The 14518-nt window shown below is 36.5% G+C and overlaps 1 protein-coding gene across 4 annotated transcripts in view; it reads left to right on the top strand.

Annotated features, from left to right (window-relative positions):
• Positions 1 to 14237, top strand: part of LOC132680815 (sperm-associated acrosin inhibitor-like) — a 118400-nt gene extending 104163 nt beyond the window's left edge. For 2 of the 4 annotated variants that reach the window (XM_060634626.2, XM_060634624.3), the window contains 4 exons: positions 10299 to 10375; positions 11516 to 11553; positions 12840 to 12955; positions 13846 to 14236. In XM_060634626.2, the coding sequence (XP_060490609.1) occupies positions 10309 to 10375; positions 11516 to 11553; positions 12840 to 12955; positions 13846 to 13891 (267 nt within the window). In that variant the 5' untranslated portion in view covers positions 10299 to 10308 and the 3' untranslated portion in view covers positions 13892 to 14236. Of the gene's footprint in view, positions 1 to 9847; positions 9865 to 10095; positions 10127 to 10298; positions 10376 to 11515; positions 11554 to 12839; positions 12956 to 13845 lie in introns of those variants that run through there. The other 2 variants (XM_060634627.2, XM_060634625.2) reach the window with 2 other exon arrangements.
• The last annotated feature ends 281 nt before the right edge of the window (positions 14238 to 14518 follow it).

The raw sequence follows: 14518 nt of genomic DNA, 5'->3' as shown, positions 1-14518 counted from the left end.
TTAGATGGGGTGAAAATAAATGAACTACATCTCTAAACATCAGTATATATTAAGGTCACGGAGAATGTAAAAGGAAAAGCGTGTAGATACACATAATGTATTTTACTATGAACATACACGTTGATTCTAGAGGAAGATAGGGACTAATAAATAGAAAATTTGGTTAGGTTATTTCTTCTGGTGTCTGTAGGGGGAAGGAGTGAGAAAGATATGATCTGGAAGGGCTGGAGGTAGGGAGTTGGTTACACGATAAAAATACACTCAGCCAGTTTCATGGCCTTTCTCAGATTTTATGACAATATTGATAATGTTTTATTATTTACTGGGATATGACTACATAGGTGTTTGCCTTTACACCTAAATATAGATTATATTTATCCTTTTATGGATGTATGGCATTTCATAGTAAGATTTAAGATCATATTCAAATATTCATTGTCTAATAAATGTGTATTGTCTGTCTGTTTTACACCCAGAATGTGGTCCACTCAGTCATCCAAAAAAATTGCACAAGGGGCACCTGGGTGGCTCAGTTGGTTGAGTGAATGACTTCAGCTCAGGTCATGAGCTTGCAGTTCATGATTTCAAGCCCCACATCAGGCTCTCTGCTGATGGCTGAGAGCCTAGAGCCTGCTTCAGATTTTATGTCTCCCTTTCTCTCTGCCCCTTCCCTGCTCGCACTCTCTCTCTCTCTCTCTCTCTCTCTCTCAGAATTTTTAAACATTTTTAAAATTTAACATTTAATTTAATTAACATAAAATTTAACATTTTTAAAAAATTGCACAAAAGGGGCACCTGAGTGGCTCAGTCAGTTAAGCATCAGACTTCGGCTCAGGTCATGATCTCATGGTTTGTGGGTTCAAACCTCGCATGGGGCTCTCTGCTGACAGCAAAGAGCCTGGAATGTGCTTCGGATTCTGTGTCTCCCTCTCTCTCTCTGCCTCTCTCTCAAAAATGAATAAATACTTTTTAAAAATTGCACAAAAGAACATTTTCCAATCTGCAACCAATGGCCACACTTACTGCAGTAAATGTGATTTTTGCCTTGTATTCAAGTAAGAACACAATAGTAAATATTTATTCTTTCAAAGTAATGAAAAAAATCACAAAATAATTAAGATAATCCATTTGCTGATGATCTAGGCACAGCATATACAGAAAATAACTGTAAACTTTCTCTAAAAGCCAAAGAAACATACTTCCACCACTCCAATGATTTTTTTAAAATTTTCTTTATCATGTTTCTGTGTAATGCTTTGTATAATAATGCTAGGCCACAAAGAGCTTTCCTGTGTTCTCTTCTAAAAGTTTTATAGTTTTTCTTTTTACATTTAAATATATGCTTCATTTTATGTTAATCTTTTAATAAGCTATACATTTGCTAGTTGACTATTCATATTTAATTGTTTCAGCACCCTTTACTGAAAATACTATCCTTCCTGCATTGAATTATTTTGTACCAGTTTTTTTGTACCTGTACCACTGATCTACACATCCAACTCTTTTTTAGTATTTTTAATTTTATTTAAAGAATTTTTTTTTAACATTTACTTATTTTTGAGAGACAGAAACAGAGCACAAGCCAGGGAGGGTCAGAGAGAGAGGGAGACACAGAATCCAAAGCAGGTTCCAGGCTCTGAGCTGTCAGTACAGAGCCTGACGCAGGGCTCGAACTCACTGACAGTGAGATCATGACCTGAGCTGAAGTCGGACACTTAACCGACTGAGCCACCCAGGTGCCCCTCCAACTCTTTTTTAATATCAAACTGTCTTGATTATCGTAACTGTAGAGTAAGACTTGAAACTGGATTTTGTGGTCCAATTTTACCCTTTTGTATGTATGCAGAGATATCCAGCTTTCTCTGCAGCATTTGTTGAAGAGATTGTCCTTCATCCACTGTGTATTTTTGCCACCCTTGTCATATTTTCCACAGAAAATGTGTGGATCTATTTCTAGGTTCTCTATTCTGTTCCACTGATCTATTTATCTGTCTTTATGCCAGTACCATACCATTTTAACTATTGTAGTTTTGTATTATATCTTGAAATCATGAAGTGTGATGCCTCTGGCCTTGTTTTTCTTTCTCAAGATCACTTTGGCTATTCTGAGTCTTTTGTAGTTCTGTATAAATTTTAGGACTGCTTTTTCTGTGTATGCAAGAAATTCTACTGGGATTTGAATAGGGATTGTCTTGTACCTGTAGATCACTTTGAGTTTTACGGATATTTCAACAATATTAATTCTTTCAATCCATGAACATGGAATGTCTTTCTATCTAATTGTCTTTTTTAGTTTCTTTTATCTATGCACTGTAGTTTTCAGTGTATAAGTCTTTTACCTCCTCAGTTAACTTTTCCCCCAAGTATTATGTTTTTATGCTATCTTACACCATTCACAAAATAATCAACTCAAAATGGATTAAAAAACTTAAAATGTAAGACTTGAAACTATATAATTCCTAGAGAAAAACATAAGGGAAAAAGCTTCATGACATTGGTCTTGGTAATGATTTCATGGATATGATATGAAAGGTACAGACAATTAAAGCAAAAGTAGATGAGTTAGACTACCTCAACTAGAAAGCTTCTGTACAACAAAGGAGACTATGAGTAGAGTGAAAATACAACCTATAGATGGGAGAAAATATTTGCCAACCATATATCTGGTAAGGTGTTAGTTTTCAAAATAGAAAAGGAACTCCTTCAACTCAATAGCAAAAAGCAAATAACAAGATTTAGAAATGAACAAAGCACTTGAGATAACAGGTGTTGGCAAAGATGTGGAGACATTGGAACCCTTGTATACTGTTAGTGCTATGTTTGGAATGTGTTCTCCCCAAATTCACACATTAAAATCCTAACTTCCGGGGCACCTGGGTGGCTCAGTCAGTTGGGTGTCCGACTTCAGCTCAGGTCATATCTCACAGCTTGTGAGTTCAAGCCCCACGTCGGGCTCTGTGCTGACAGCTCAGAGCCTGGAGTCTGCTTCGGATTCTGTGTCTCCCTCTCTCTCTGCCCCTAACCCACTCACATCCTGTCTCTGTCTCTCTCAAAAAGATAAACAAACATTAAAAAAAATTTTTAAATCCTAACTCCCAAAGGTGATGATATCCAGAGATGAGACCTTTGGGATGTTCTTAAGTAATGCAGGTGGAACCCTCGTGAATGGAATTAATACCTTAAAAGGAAGGCTCCAGAGAGAACCCTAGCCCCCTGCCCCAGGTGAGGGCAGAGTGAGAAGGTGCCAGCTATGAAACAGGAAGAGAACATTCACCATAATGCAACCACACTGGCGCTTTGACATCAGACTTTGCAGCCTCTAGAACTGTTAATATTTTGTTGTTATAAGCTACCTAGTTTGTGATATTTTGTTATAGCAACATGAATGGACTAAGATGGTTGATGAGAATGTAAAATGGTGCAGCTATGGAAAACAGAATGAAGATTCCTCGAAAAATTGAAGATAAATCTACCATATGATCTAGCAATTCTACTCCAAAGTAAATATCCCAAAGATTGAAAAAAGGATCTTAAAGAGATACCTGCACTCCGGTGTTCACTGCAGCATTATTCACAATAATCAAAATATAGAAACAAGCCAAATGTCCACCAACAGACAAAAGGATGAAGAAAACGTGATATGCACGTACAATGGAATTGTATTCAACCTTAAATTGAAAGGAAATGCTACCATTTGCTATAACGTGAATGGACCTGGCAGATAATAAGGACACTTATTATGCTAAGTGAAATAAGTCAGTCACAGAAGAACAAAATACTGGCATGATTTCTCTTGTATGAGTTATCTAAAGTAGTCAAACTTGTAGTAGCAGGGAAGAAAATGGTGGTTTCCAGGCGACTGAGGGAGGGACAAAAGGGAAACTGTTGTTCAGGGTGTATAAAGTTATAGTTAGACAAGATGAAAAAGTTCTAGATGCCGACTGTGAAACTTAATGGCTAAGGTAACAATATGGTGCTGTGCACTCAATGTATTCAGGTTATATACCCAGAAATGGGATTGCCCAATTGTATGGTAATTCTATTTTTAATTTTTTGAGGAACGCCCCCATACTACTTTCCATAATGGCTGTACTAATTTGCATACCCACCAACTTTGCCCAAGAGTTGCATTTTACTCCACAACGTTGCCAACACTTACTATCTCTTGTGTTTTTGACAATAGCCATTCTAACAAGTATGATACAATACTTCACTGTGGTTTTGATTTGCATTACCCTGTTGATTTGTGATGTGGAGCACCTTTTTATGTATCTGTTGGCCATTTATATGTTTTCTTTGGAACAATGTCTATTTGGTGCCTTTGCCCATTTTTAAATCAGATGCTTGCGGGATTTTATTTTTGTTTCAGTTTGTTGTTATTGAGTTTTATGAGTTCTTTATATATTTTAGAAATTAACATCTTGTCAGCTATATGATTTTTAAATATTTTTTCCCATTCTATAGAATTATTCATGAATAATTAAGATATGAAACAACTTAAGTGTCAATGGATGAATAGATTAAAGAGAATAGATAAAGATGTGGGGTGTATATATGCAGTGTAACATAATTCAGCCATGGGAAAGGAAGGAATTCTGTTTTCTATGAGAATGTAGATGAAAATACCGTATATCACTTATATGTGGAATCTAAAAAAAAAAAAAAAACAAACCCATACTCAAAGAAATAGAGGGTAGAATGGTAGTTACCAGGGAAACTGGGAGAGATGGAGAGATGTTAGTCAAAGTTAGTCAAAGGGCACAAACTTTCAGTTATAAGATGAGTAAGTTCCAGAGATCTAATGTACAGCATGGTGATACAGTAATGATACTTATTATACACTTGAAAGTTGTTAAGAGTATAGATCTTAAATATTCCCATCCAAAAAAAAAGAAAAAGTAATTATGTGATGTGATGAAGGTGTTAGCTAATGCTATAGTGGTAATCATTCTGCAATATAAAAGTGTATCAAATCAAAAACTGCACAACTTAAAGTTAATGATATATATCAATTATATCTCAAAGCTGGAATACACACACACACACACACACACTTTGAGCACCTTGTGCCAGTGTAAAATGAACTATATGATCTTGTCCTCAAGGATCATCCAGTCTGAGGAACTTGTCAGCTATGTCAAGGAGACTCTGCTGGCACCCTGAATTCCTTAATGCATTGTCCTTCCCTCCCCACCCCCCCCACCAAATGCTGACACTGAATTGGCTACAACACGTGCATTGCAGGATGTTGTGGGGTCCCTCTCCTGTGGTCCTATTGCTTTGCAAGGCTATTCTAATATAGTAGGACACTAAGTAGGAGTTTCTTGTTGATAACCAAGGCGAAACTGATGTCAAAAAGTCACAAGTACCACATATTCTAAAGAAAGACGGCAGTCAGACTTCCCTACCCTACGGGCTTACTAAGAAATAACCAAATGGGCCCTGCCACCAGCAACCACTGCCCTAACCTGCAGACTAATTTCCCAGAATGGAGGAAGATTCTTGAATATCACTGGCTTTGTAAGGAGTACTGTGTCTATGTGGGAATCCCTCCAACTCTGCTGTAGAGGCAAGAGTTCCAAGAGAAGGGGAGAACTGCGGGAAGGGGAGACTGCTTTCTCTGCCCCCTGCTGTGCATTGGTTGGGTCGGTGGGTACAGTTTCACGAGCGAATGAGGTGGTTCCCTATATATGTCACTGCAATTTGTATTTCTAGGAATGCAGGGAAAGAAATGTGATTTAACATATGGGCCCTTTGAGGTCAGATATAACTTATTTCCTATACAGTTCTAGATGTCAGGTTTTTTTTTGTTGTTTTTTTTTTTTTTAAGTGACACCATGAGAAAGCTATTTGAAATTAGATGGTCTCTATTAAATAGCTACAAATTTTTAAATGTTGTTTTCAGGTAAGATCAAATAGTTGGTTCCAACAAATGCATCACCTTGGTTTCTCTTTTAAATGGAAATCTCTAATTTAGTTTTTAAATTAAATTATTTATGGTAAAATTCATTGTTATACTACCTGTTATTTGACAAGGCAATTTGCTTGGAAGACAAATTCAGACTTAGGCACAGTTGGAAAGTGAGGCAATATATCCCACAGACAGCATCAGTGAATCTGATTTTTCAGAAGAAAGTATATTTTCAACTTTGTTAATTTGGATAATGACATATGCCTTCCCATAAGAGGTACTCTAAGCATGTTTACCTCTGAATTCCTCAAGGATAAAGTTCACTGACTGACCATAGTTTTTCAATTGTACCCAGCTACAAGATGTGATTACCAAACCTGCCTCTGATTGTAAGGTTTATAGTTTCTTTTGCTTCCTAGATATTGGAAATTGCCTGCTTCTACAGAATCCCATGGTCAATTCTGCCTATATTGGTGTCTATATATTGGATATTTTGCCTCCAGTGTCTAACAGGATCTCCTAAGCACCATAAACATTGGAGAGGAGACATAAATAAACATGTAGTCAATATTTTCCAGCTAGACTTAATATTCAGAGTATCTAAATGGATACAACAGGCAGTATGTCCAAAGTGCACACATGACGACTTCAAACAACTTGTTCACTGGTACATCCCATGTATGACAAGAGGTTCCAGAAAAGAGTTTCAAAAATTTCTCATTCTGCAGAGGAGAAAATCACAATGAATTATATTAATTAGCAAAGAATAATTTCTTCACATTTCAGAACTCTCATAACAAGATAAACCATGTTGGCAGACAAAAATGGTTAAAAGTAAAAAAAATAGAAATTGTGGCTTCATTAACTTGTAATTTTAATTTGATTCCCAAATGATGAAATTCTGCAACTGAACAAAATCATCCAAATATATATATTTTGTGTGTGTGTGTGTATTTAAATGTGTATGTGGAAACATGAATATTTCAGAAGACATTCATTTGATGAGGTGTGGAGGAACAGTCATGTTTGTAATTTATATTTTCCATAGTAAAAGACTACAAGTGTGTTGGACAGCAATTTTCTCTTTTCTATAAATTTTACGCTGCATATGTTATTGGACTCAAAATGCGACTTTTAAAAGTCTAGAACGAATTGAATGAGCATATAATGATCTGTATGATCATGTTCATTACAACATTGTTAGCAAAAGTATTTAACAAGAACATCTTAAAAGGAATTGTGTACATCTGTTTACATTTTTATGAAGATATACCTTGAACTGCTAAGTGAAGAAAGTTAGTTACAGAGAAATATCTTTATTTACTCTTCTATTTTTGTTTTTATCTATCCTTCTATCATCTATCTGTATCTATCTATTATCTATTCTTTTTTTTTATTTTTAAAAAAAAATTTTTTTTTAACGTTTATTTAGTTTTGAGACAGAGAGAGACAGAGCATGAACGGGGGAAGGGCAGAGAGAGAGGGAGACACATAATCGGTAGCAGGCTCCAGGCTCTGAGCCATCAGCCCAGAGCCCGACGCGGGGCTCGAACTCACAGACCGCGAGATCGTGACCTGAGCTGAAGTCGGACGCTTTACCGACTGAGCCGCCCAGGCACCCCTATCTATTATCTATTCTTTAAGACCAATATCTTCAACTCTCTCTCAGCTCTATCTGCATAAGGTCTTCTTCTTTGGTGGGTCTGCATCCAACCTTCTTCTGTCTTGTGAGGTGTCCTCTCTCCCAAAGAAATATTTAAAACAAACTTTAATTGTGTCTGAATTCTTTGGATGATGTCTTTATTCAAATCTGGTGGGCTTGGGGGCACCTGGGGGCTCAGTCAGTTAAGCTTCTGACGTTGGCTCAGGTCATGATCTTGCAGTCTGTGAGTTCAAACCCAACATTAGGCTGTGTGCTGACAGCTCAGAACCTGGAGCCGGCTTTGAATTCTGTGTCTCCCTCTCTCTCTCTCTCTCTGCCTTCCCCAGCTTGTGCTCTGTCTCTCTCTCAAAAATAAACATTAAAAAAAATCCTTCTTCTGTCTTTCTTTTGTAAAGATACTTGTGATAACATTAGGGCTCACTTAGACAATTTACTTAGACATACGTGTATATCTGTGTGTATATATTTATATAGTGTGTATATGTAGTGTGTATCATCTATATGTATGTATAGTACATGGTATATGTGCATATACTATTTTTATATGTATGTGTATATGTATATAAGTATATATACATCTATATGGTATGTATATAACACCAATGCATATTATTGCATATATGTGTGTTATTATATATGTGTTCTTACATATATTATATGTAGATATAGATACACGCATGAACACATAAATATACATACACATGCATTAGCTATATATACCAATAAAGATGTATTTGTGTGATTTTAGTGTAGTTGTATATAAAATATTTGTACATTATGCATATGTTCAAATATTTATGCATATTAAACATTTTGAAAAAAGACAGATCTACATTAAATAATCCATACTTTTAGCATTCTCTTTCACGGTTAATTTAAAAAAACGTGTGGCCTATTGTGCATCATAGGCAGTGTCTCTGGCTCTTAATCTCTGCTGATCAATACTTGTAAGAGAAAAAGTTCAGTGGGTGAGACATAGGCTTCACGATAACTCAACTTCAGTTTAGTTTCCCACAAATGTGTCAAAAGGATTTGCCTGCCCAAATATCTCTGATGGTGTCTATGTAAATATTTCCAAGAACTAATGTAAATAGTCACTTTATTATAACAGGGGAAAAGTTCTTGCACTTAGCAGATTTGGTACCCTCCCACTAAGTCGGCATGGAACAGTGGTAGACTCCAAGATTCTTTTCTAAATCCTGGCTTTCTTCACTGATAAAAAAAAAATGGCAGGTTAGATTAGGGTGACAAATGTTAAGTCTGACGCACAACCAGGGTGCAGACTGTTTTAATACTTTATCCTCAATATTTATGACAAACCTATGAGACAGAAATGATGCTCACTTTTAAAGTTAGGAAGTTTTGGACTAGAAGGTCTGAATATTTTGTCAAGGTTACCCAGTGGTAAATGGGATTTGATCTCAAGACTTTCATCTGCCAAAACTCTTGCCACTGAGCCAGACTGCAAAGAAGATTCATTAAATATCTCTGATTCAGTTTTGTCCTACTTCAAACCCTACAGGGTCTTTCGCTTCACTCTGAGGTAAAGATCAAATTATTCATCATATAATTCAGGGCACACGCTGTCCTCTAGCCCAGGTCCCTAAGGCAGGCTGTTCTGATGCTCACGTAGGAGCTTCTTGAACATTCTGGGTTGTGAATTTGTACTTTAGTTGTACAAGATGTTCCCATTAGGGGAAATCGGTTAAAAGGAACATGAGAACGTGAGGACTCCTAAGGCTTTAGGAAAGAATCTCCCTTGATCTCAAAATAAAAAGGTTACTGCAAATCAAATATCCAATTAAGTCCAATGTGCTTCCTGGTATTGCAAAATACTAAGAGGCTAGGTTATGTGTCCAATTGTAGCTCCCCAAACGCTTTCTCCTCTTCTTGCTTTGATTCTCCTTTTCTCCCCAACTCAATAGCGTAGAAAGCTTTCACATCTCTTCTCTATCGTGGGTTTTCAAAGCACTATTACTCTCTCCTCCCCATATTTGGGGACACCTCTGCTCAAATTGTCCCAAACCTCCTGTTTAGAGAAGATCTATTGAGAGTTCACATGTGAGGCATCTTTCACAGCTATTTTATTTACAGCCTCTAGGCAGAACACAGAGTACCTCAGCATCTTACCTGCCGTGAGCCAACTCATCCTCATTAAGGTCCTTACCATCAGATTAATAAAGAAGATTCCTCAGCTGGGTGGAGCTAGTTGAGAAGGAAGATGAACCAAATAGGCACAGTCCCTATGTGACCGTGCAGATCCCACTTGCCACTGTCTTCTCTGTGTCGGGTGGGTCAGGTGGGGACTCTGTGAAGAGAGTTGTGGTATGTTGCATGGATGGGAGGACTGCTCTAGGGTCAGTCCTTCCCGAAATAATGGTTTCTATTTTCTAGTGAAAAACTAAGATTCCAAAGTGCATATTTCCTTAAGTGCAGCACGGCTCCTTGTGGGCTGAGCCAAGGGTTGGGAGAGTAAACAGCTCCTACTTAAATATGCACAGAGGACTTTCCTGGTGTTCCTCTCAAGCCCCTACAAGGTCTTCTGTTACTATGTATGTCTTGTTGATACTGTGGGCTGTGGGAAGGAAAAAGGGAAAAGTCCACTCTAAGTAGGAATTGAGGAATGTGGAAAAGCCCCTTCACCTATAAGAAAGCTTCATTTGGAAATGGGCAGTTTGTCCCTGTGCCGTGTGTTATAAACGTCTCTATGGGTTTCTTCCACAGACTTGGTAAAATGTCTTTCTTCTCGACATGGATCAAAGCTATTTTTATCACTGCCCTGGCATTTCCTCATTATTCTGGTGAGTACATTTTTTAGTACTGGATGAAGCATTTCACATTATTTTAGAAATGCAGCAAACAACTGCTATTATCTAGAAATGGAGGAGGTTGATTTATAGGGTTTATAAATCTTTAAATTTTTTTAAATGTTTACTTATTTACTGAGAGGGACAGAGAATCCTAGGCAGGCTCCAAACTGTCAGCACAGAGCCCAACTCAGGGCTTGATCTCACGAATGATGAGATCGTTTCCTGAGCGGATATCAGGACTGAGCCACTCAGGTGCCCCTAGGGTGTACAAATCTTAAATTGACAAAATGAAACAGAGTATGTTAGAAATATCTTATAAAATTGCATCAGCGGTTTGCTTTATCTCATTTCCCACCTTAGAGAGGTGGAGACGAAGAGGTGGGTTACAATGAGTGGTAGAACTTAGATTTTGTTCATCTACAAATAAAGATATTTACCTTTTTTTTTTTTTTTTTCCTTTTTGGAGGTCAGGTTCCATGGTTGCTAAAAGCGGAGTGTGAAAAGTAATGATGTCTTCTAGGTCTGACATTCCTTGAAAATCTAATTTGTTGTTTGCCAGCTCTAAATCAAGGCCTTGTGCAAGGAGAGAACTCATTGATTCCTCTGCTGACAACTTATGTTCCTTAAAGCCCAAGGTGGCCCATAAATTTCAGAATAAAGTAGCTTTGAGGTATTGGGTAGATCCCTGATATTATACCTGAGTACTAATTAATTAAATAATAATTAATTTTCATATTAAGTGACTTTTTGCAAAGCATATAAATGGCACCAAGCAAGCCATTGTCTTCTCCAACTAGGATGTCTCATCTATAAAAATGGGGGGGGGGGGAAGGGAAACAAACCACAACTATAGTATCTTCACAGGAGGGTTTGGTGATTATTAAATAATACATAAGACTGTTTTCACAGAATGAGATTTGGGATTATGTTTCTATATTTGAATTTATTTTGTGAATTTACTGTTTTGATACTGCTGTAAAAGGCTCATCTCATTATTTGCAGGGTCCTTATTAGGCAATTTGCATAATACTTTGCTACTAAAATATATGGGTACTTCTCACCAAAGACTCTAATGGTTTTCTCCTCTTCCTCTTCTTATTTTTAATTTGTGTGTTTGTGGGTTGGTTGCAGAAACTGGTTTTGAACCTTCACCAGAAATTCGTAGACTCGTAAGTTAATACTCATTACTTTGGGAATTGAAAAGGTAAACCTTTAAGTTTTATACTGTAAGTTTTAGCAGCAAGTTATGATATGTACAACAGGATGATTTTTCAAAAGTAACAAACAAACTGTGTTATTTATTACGCTGAGTTCAAGAAACAGAATCGTGCCAGCCATATAAAATCATTTGACATTAAAGACAAGGTAAAAATATCCCATTCCTTAAAAATTCCGTTACTGGCCATAAGCCTTGTTATATAGACAAGTGGCTGCTATGGATTAAGGGCTGCTTAAAGTAGAATTGTTTATCCTAGCAAAACAGGAAGATTAAAAAACCAACAACCCAATTTTTCACGTAACAGTGGGTAAAATAATAATTATCATACATTCACAGAGTGGATTCTTACATAGAAATGAGGAAAATGAGCTGCAGTTCCAAATGTGTGAACAGATAAAAGTTACAAAGACATTTAAAAAGCAGGTTGTGTAAGAATACACATATTATTGTTTATTTATGTAAATAGCCAGTATTGCCATCATTATGCACATTATATGCATATCTATACGGTTACATACACATCTGCAAATATGCAAACACTCATATGTATGAATTCATACAAATGTGGTGATAATCTGAAACTACCAGATTATCTAATAGTGAAACTATTGAGAAAGATTTCTTGCAGTGTGAAATATGGTTGACTTTTAAACAGCCTAAGTTTAAACTGCATGAGCCCACTTATACACACATTTTTTACAAGACAGTGCAATCTTACGATTTTCTTAAATTTTCTTTTCTCTAGCTTAGTTTATTGTAAGAATATCATATATAGTATATATAACATACAAAATATGTGTTAGCTGGCTGTTTATATTATCCTAAGGCTTCTGGTCAACAGTAGGGTATTGGTATCTAAGTTTTGGGGGAGTCAAAAGTTATATGTGGATTTTCAACTGTGTGGGAGGGGAGGGTCTATACATCTAAGACCCTCATTGATCAAGGTTCAACTGGGGAAATCTGATCCAAGTATGAGAAGTGGAGGCAGAGTGGCTGAATTCTAAAAACATATTCAGCCATTTGTATGTTTTTTATAAAAATAATGTTGGGTTCGTAGAAATATACTAATAATATTTTGTATGTAAGTGGACCGTGGGTACCTTGATGTTTATTTTTCAACCTCAATATAGAATATATTTATTCCATTTTGGTGTATGGTGTTTTGTATTAAGAATAAAGAACATTCGATTTAAAAAGTTCCTGATGCATTGTATGTTGTCTCTTTGTGTTTAACAGCCAAACTGTGATGTGTATGTACATCAGTTACATTTTTGCACAAGAGAAATGGATCCAGTCTGTGCAACCAATGGCCAAACTTATTCCAATATATGCATTTTCTGCAGTGAACTATTGTAAGAACACAAGACTAAATATGGCTCTTCCGAAATAATAATGAAACCATCCTAAAATTATAGGAAAACCCATGTTTTTGATAGCCTCGCCACAGAAAATAACTACTATCTCTGTAAAAGCCTCAGAAACACACTTGTGCCTTTTCCTGAAATTCTCATTTCTAAAAGTAGTTTTGTATCAGACCTCTGAAATATAACTCTGCTGGTATTCTGTAAATGTAGAAATCAATATATTGAACTTAATTTAATTATTATTATTTACTAATGGCAGTCTAATGACTGATATAATTCCAAAGTCCAGATGATAAATGGTAGTCTCCATGATGTGGCTGCAAGCTAACTTGAGCATAATTGAGCAAGAAATCCTATTATGACCTATAGTGACAGAACTCTGAAATCCATCACAGTGGATTAGCCCACTCATGCTAAGAAGGACTCCTCTGAGGCTCTCCTCTGTCTCTGGACCTCCATGACTTACTCCAAACCCTTCTTAGAAGCAGGGCATTCTGGAACCTTCCATCTAAACCCCCTTCATGTATCCGTCATTCAAAAGGAGTGAAGTTGTGTCAAGCTTTCTGCCTTGCCAAAATGGCAAATATCACAGATATATCCTCTCATTTAATCTGAAAATCTCTAATCCTCTCCTCTCTTGGCTCTTTGCGGGTTCCAAGACCGAGTCAGGACTGAGTGTGTAGGAAGAGCTAAGCAGCCTCAGGTGGAGGGAACATGGGCAGGGTTGCAGGGCAGAAGCCCATCTGCTTGTGGCACAGCCTCTCCACACTGTCCCATTTTCAAATGCTCCTCATTGAGAAGCACTTAGTGAAATACTTGGGTAATTTTAAATGTTCTTTTAATGATTTCTTTTTCTTTCTATTTTTCTTTCTTTGCAGCGAAAGTGGTGGAGCGTTTGATTTTAGTCATTATGGTAGATGCTGATTCTGCCTGCGCTACACATTCCAATACCTTTTATTGCGATCCAATTTTGTGGTAGATTCTACAACCAGCGAGAACGGCCTCAGTCAGAGTTTTAAATTCCTAGAAAATCATACAAAGACTTCTATGGCATATAAGATGGAATATAGGATGTTGAAGAATTTTTCCATGAGCCTATGATTGAAAGGTTTTCCTTCTCTATGTTCAATTATTCAATGACAATTGAAAAACTATCTTAATTTTGTATTTCTTAACATAAAACCTAATACAACTTAAAATAATAAATATTTCAATCAATCCAATGTTCAGTGATATTATCCTTATTAAAATACCTTTTTCTTCTTTGGTTACTGGGTGAAAAGACATGAATGCTTCTAGTAACTATAATTAAAGAAATCTTTTCAAAAATGAATAAATAATACATTATTTGTGCATTTATTAAAAACACAGACACTTGGGCTCCTCTATATCCTAAAGAATCAAAACCTCCAGGAGAGGGATCTGAGAACTTGAATTCTAATATGTACTCCCGGTTAATCTTATGATTACAAATGTTAGGCAATAAGGACTTAAATTCTAAAACATAGGTCTGTCTATCATTGCATGACTTGGAGATCCTATTCAAAGATA

The sequence above is a fragment of the Panthera onca genome, chromosome A1 (assembly GCF_046562875.1).
Source record: "Panthera onca isolate mPanOnc1 chromosome A1, mPanOnc1 haplotype 2, whole genome shotgun sequence".
Lineage (NCBI taxonomy): Eukaryota > Metazoa > Chordata > Mammalia > Carnivora > Felidae > Panthera > Panthera onca.
Note: the sequence above shows the minus strand (reverse complement) of the source record. Positions and strands in the feature narration are given on the sequence as shown.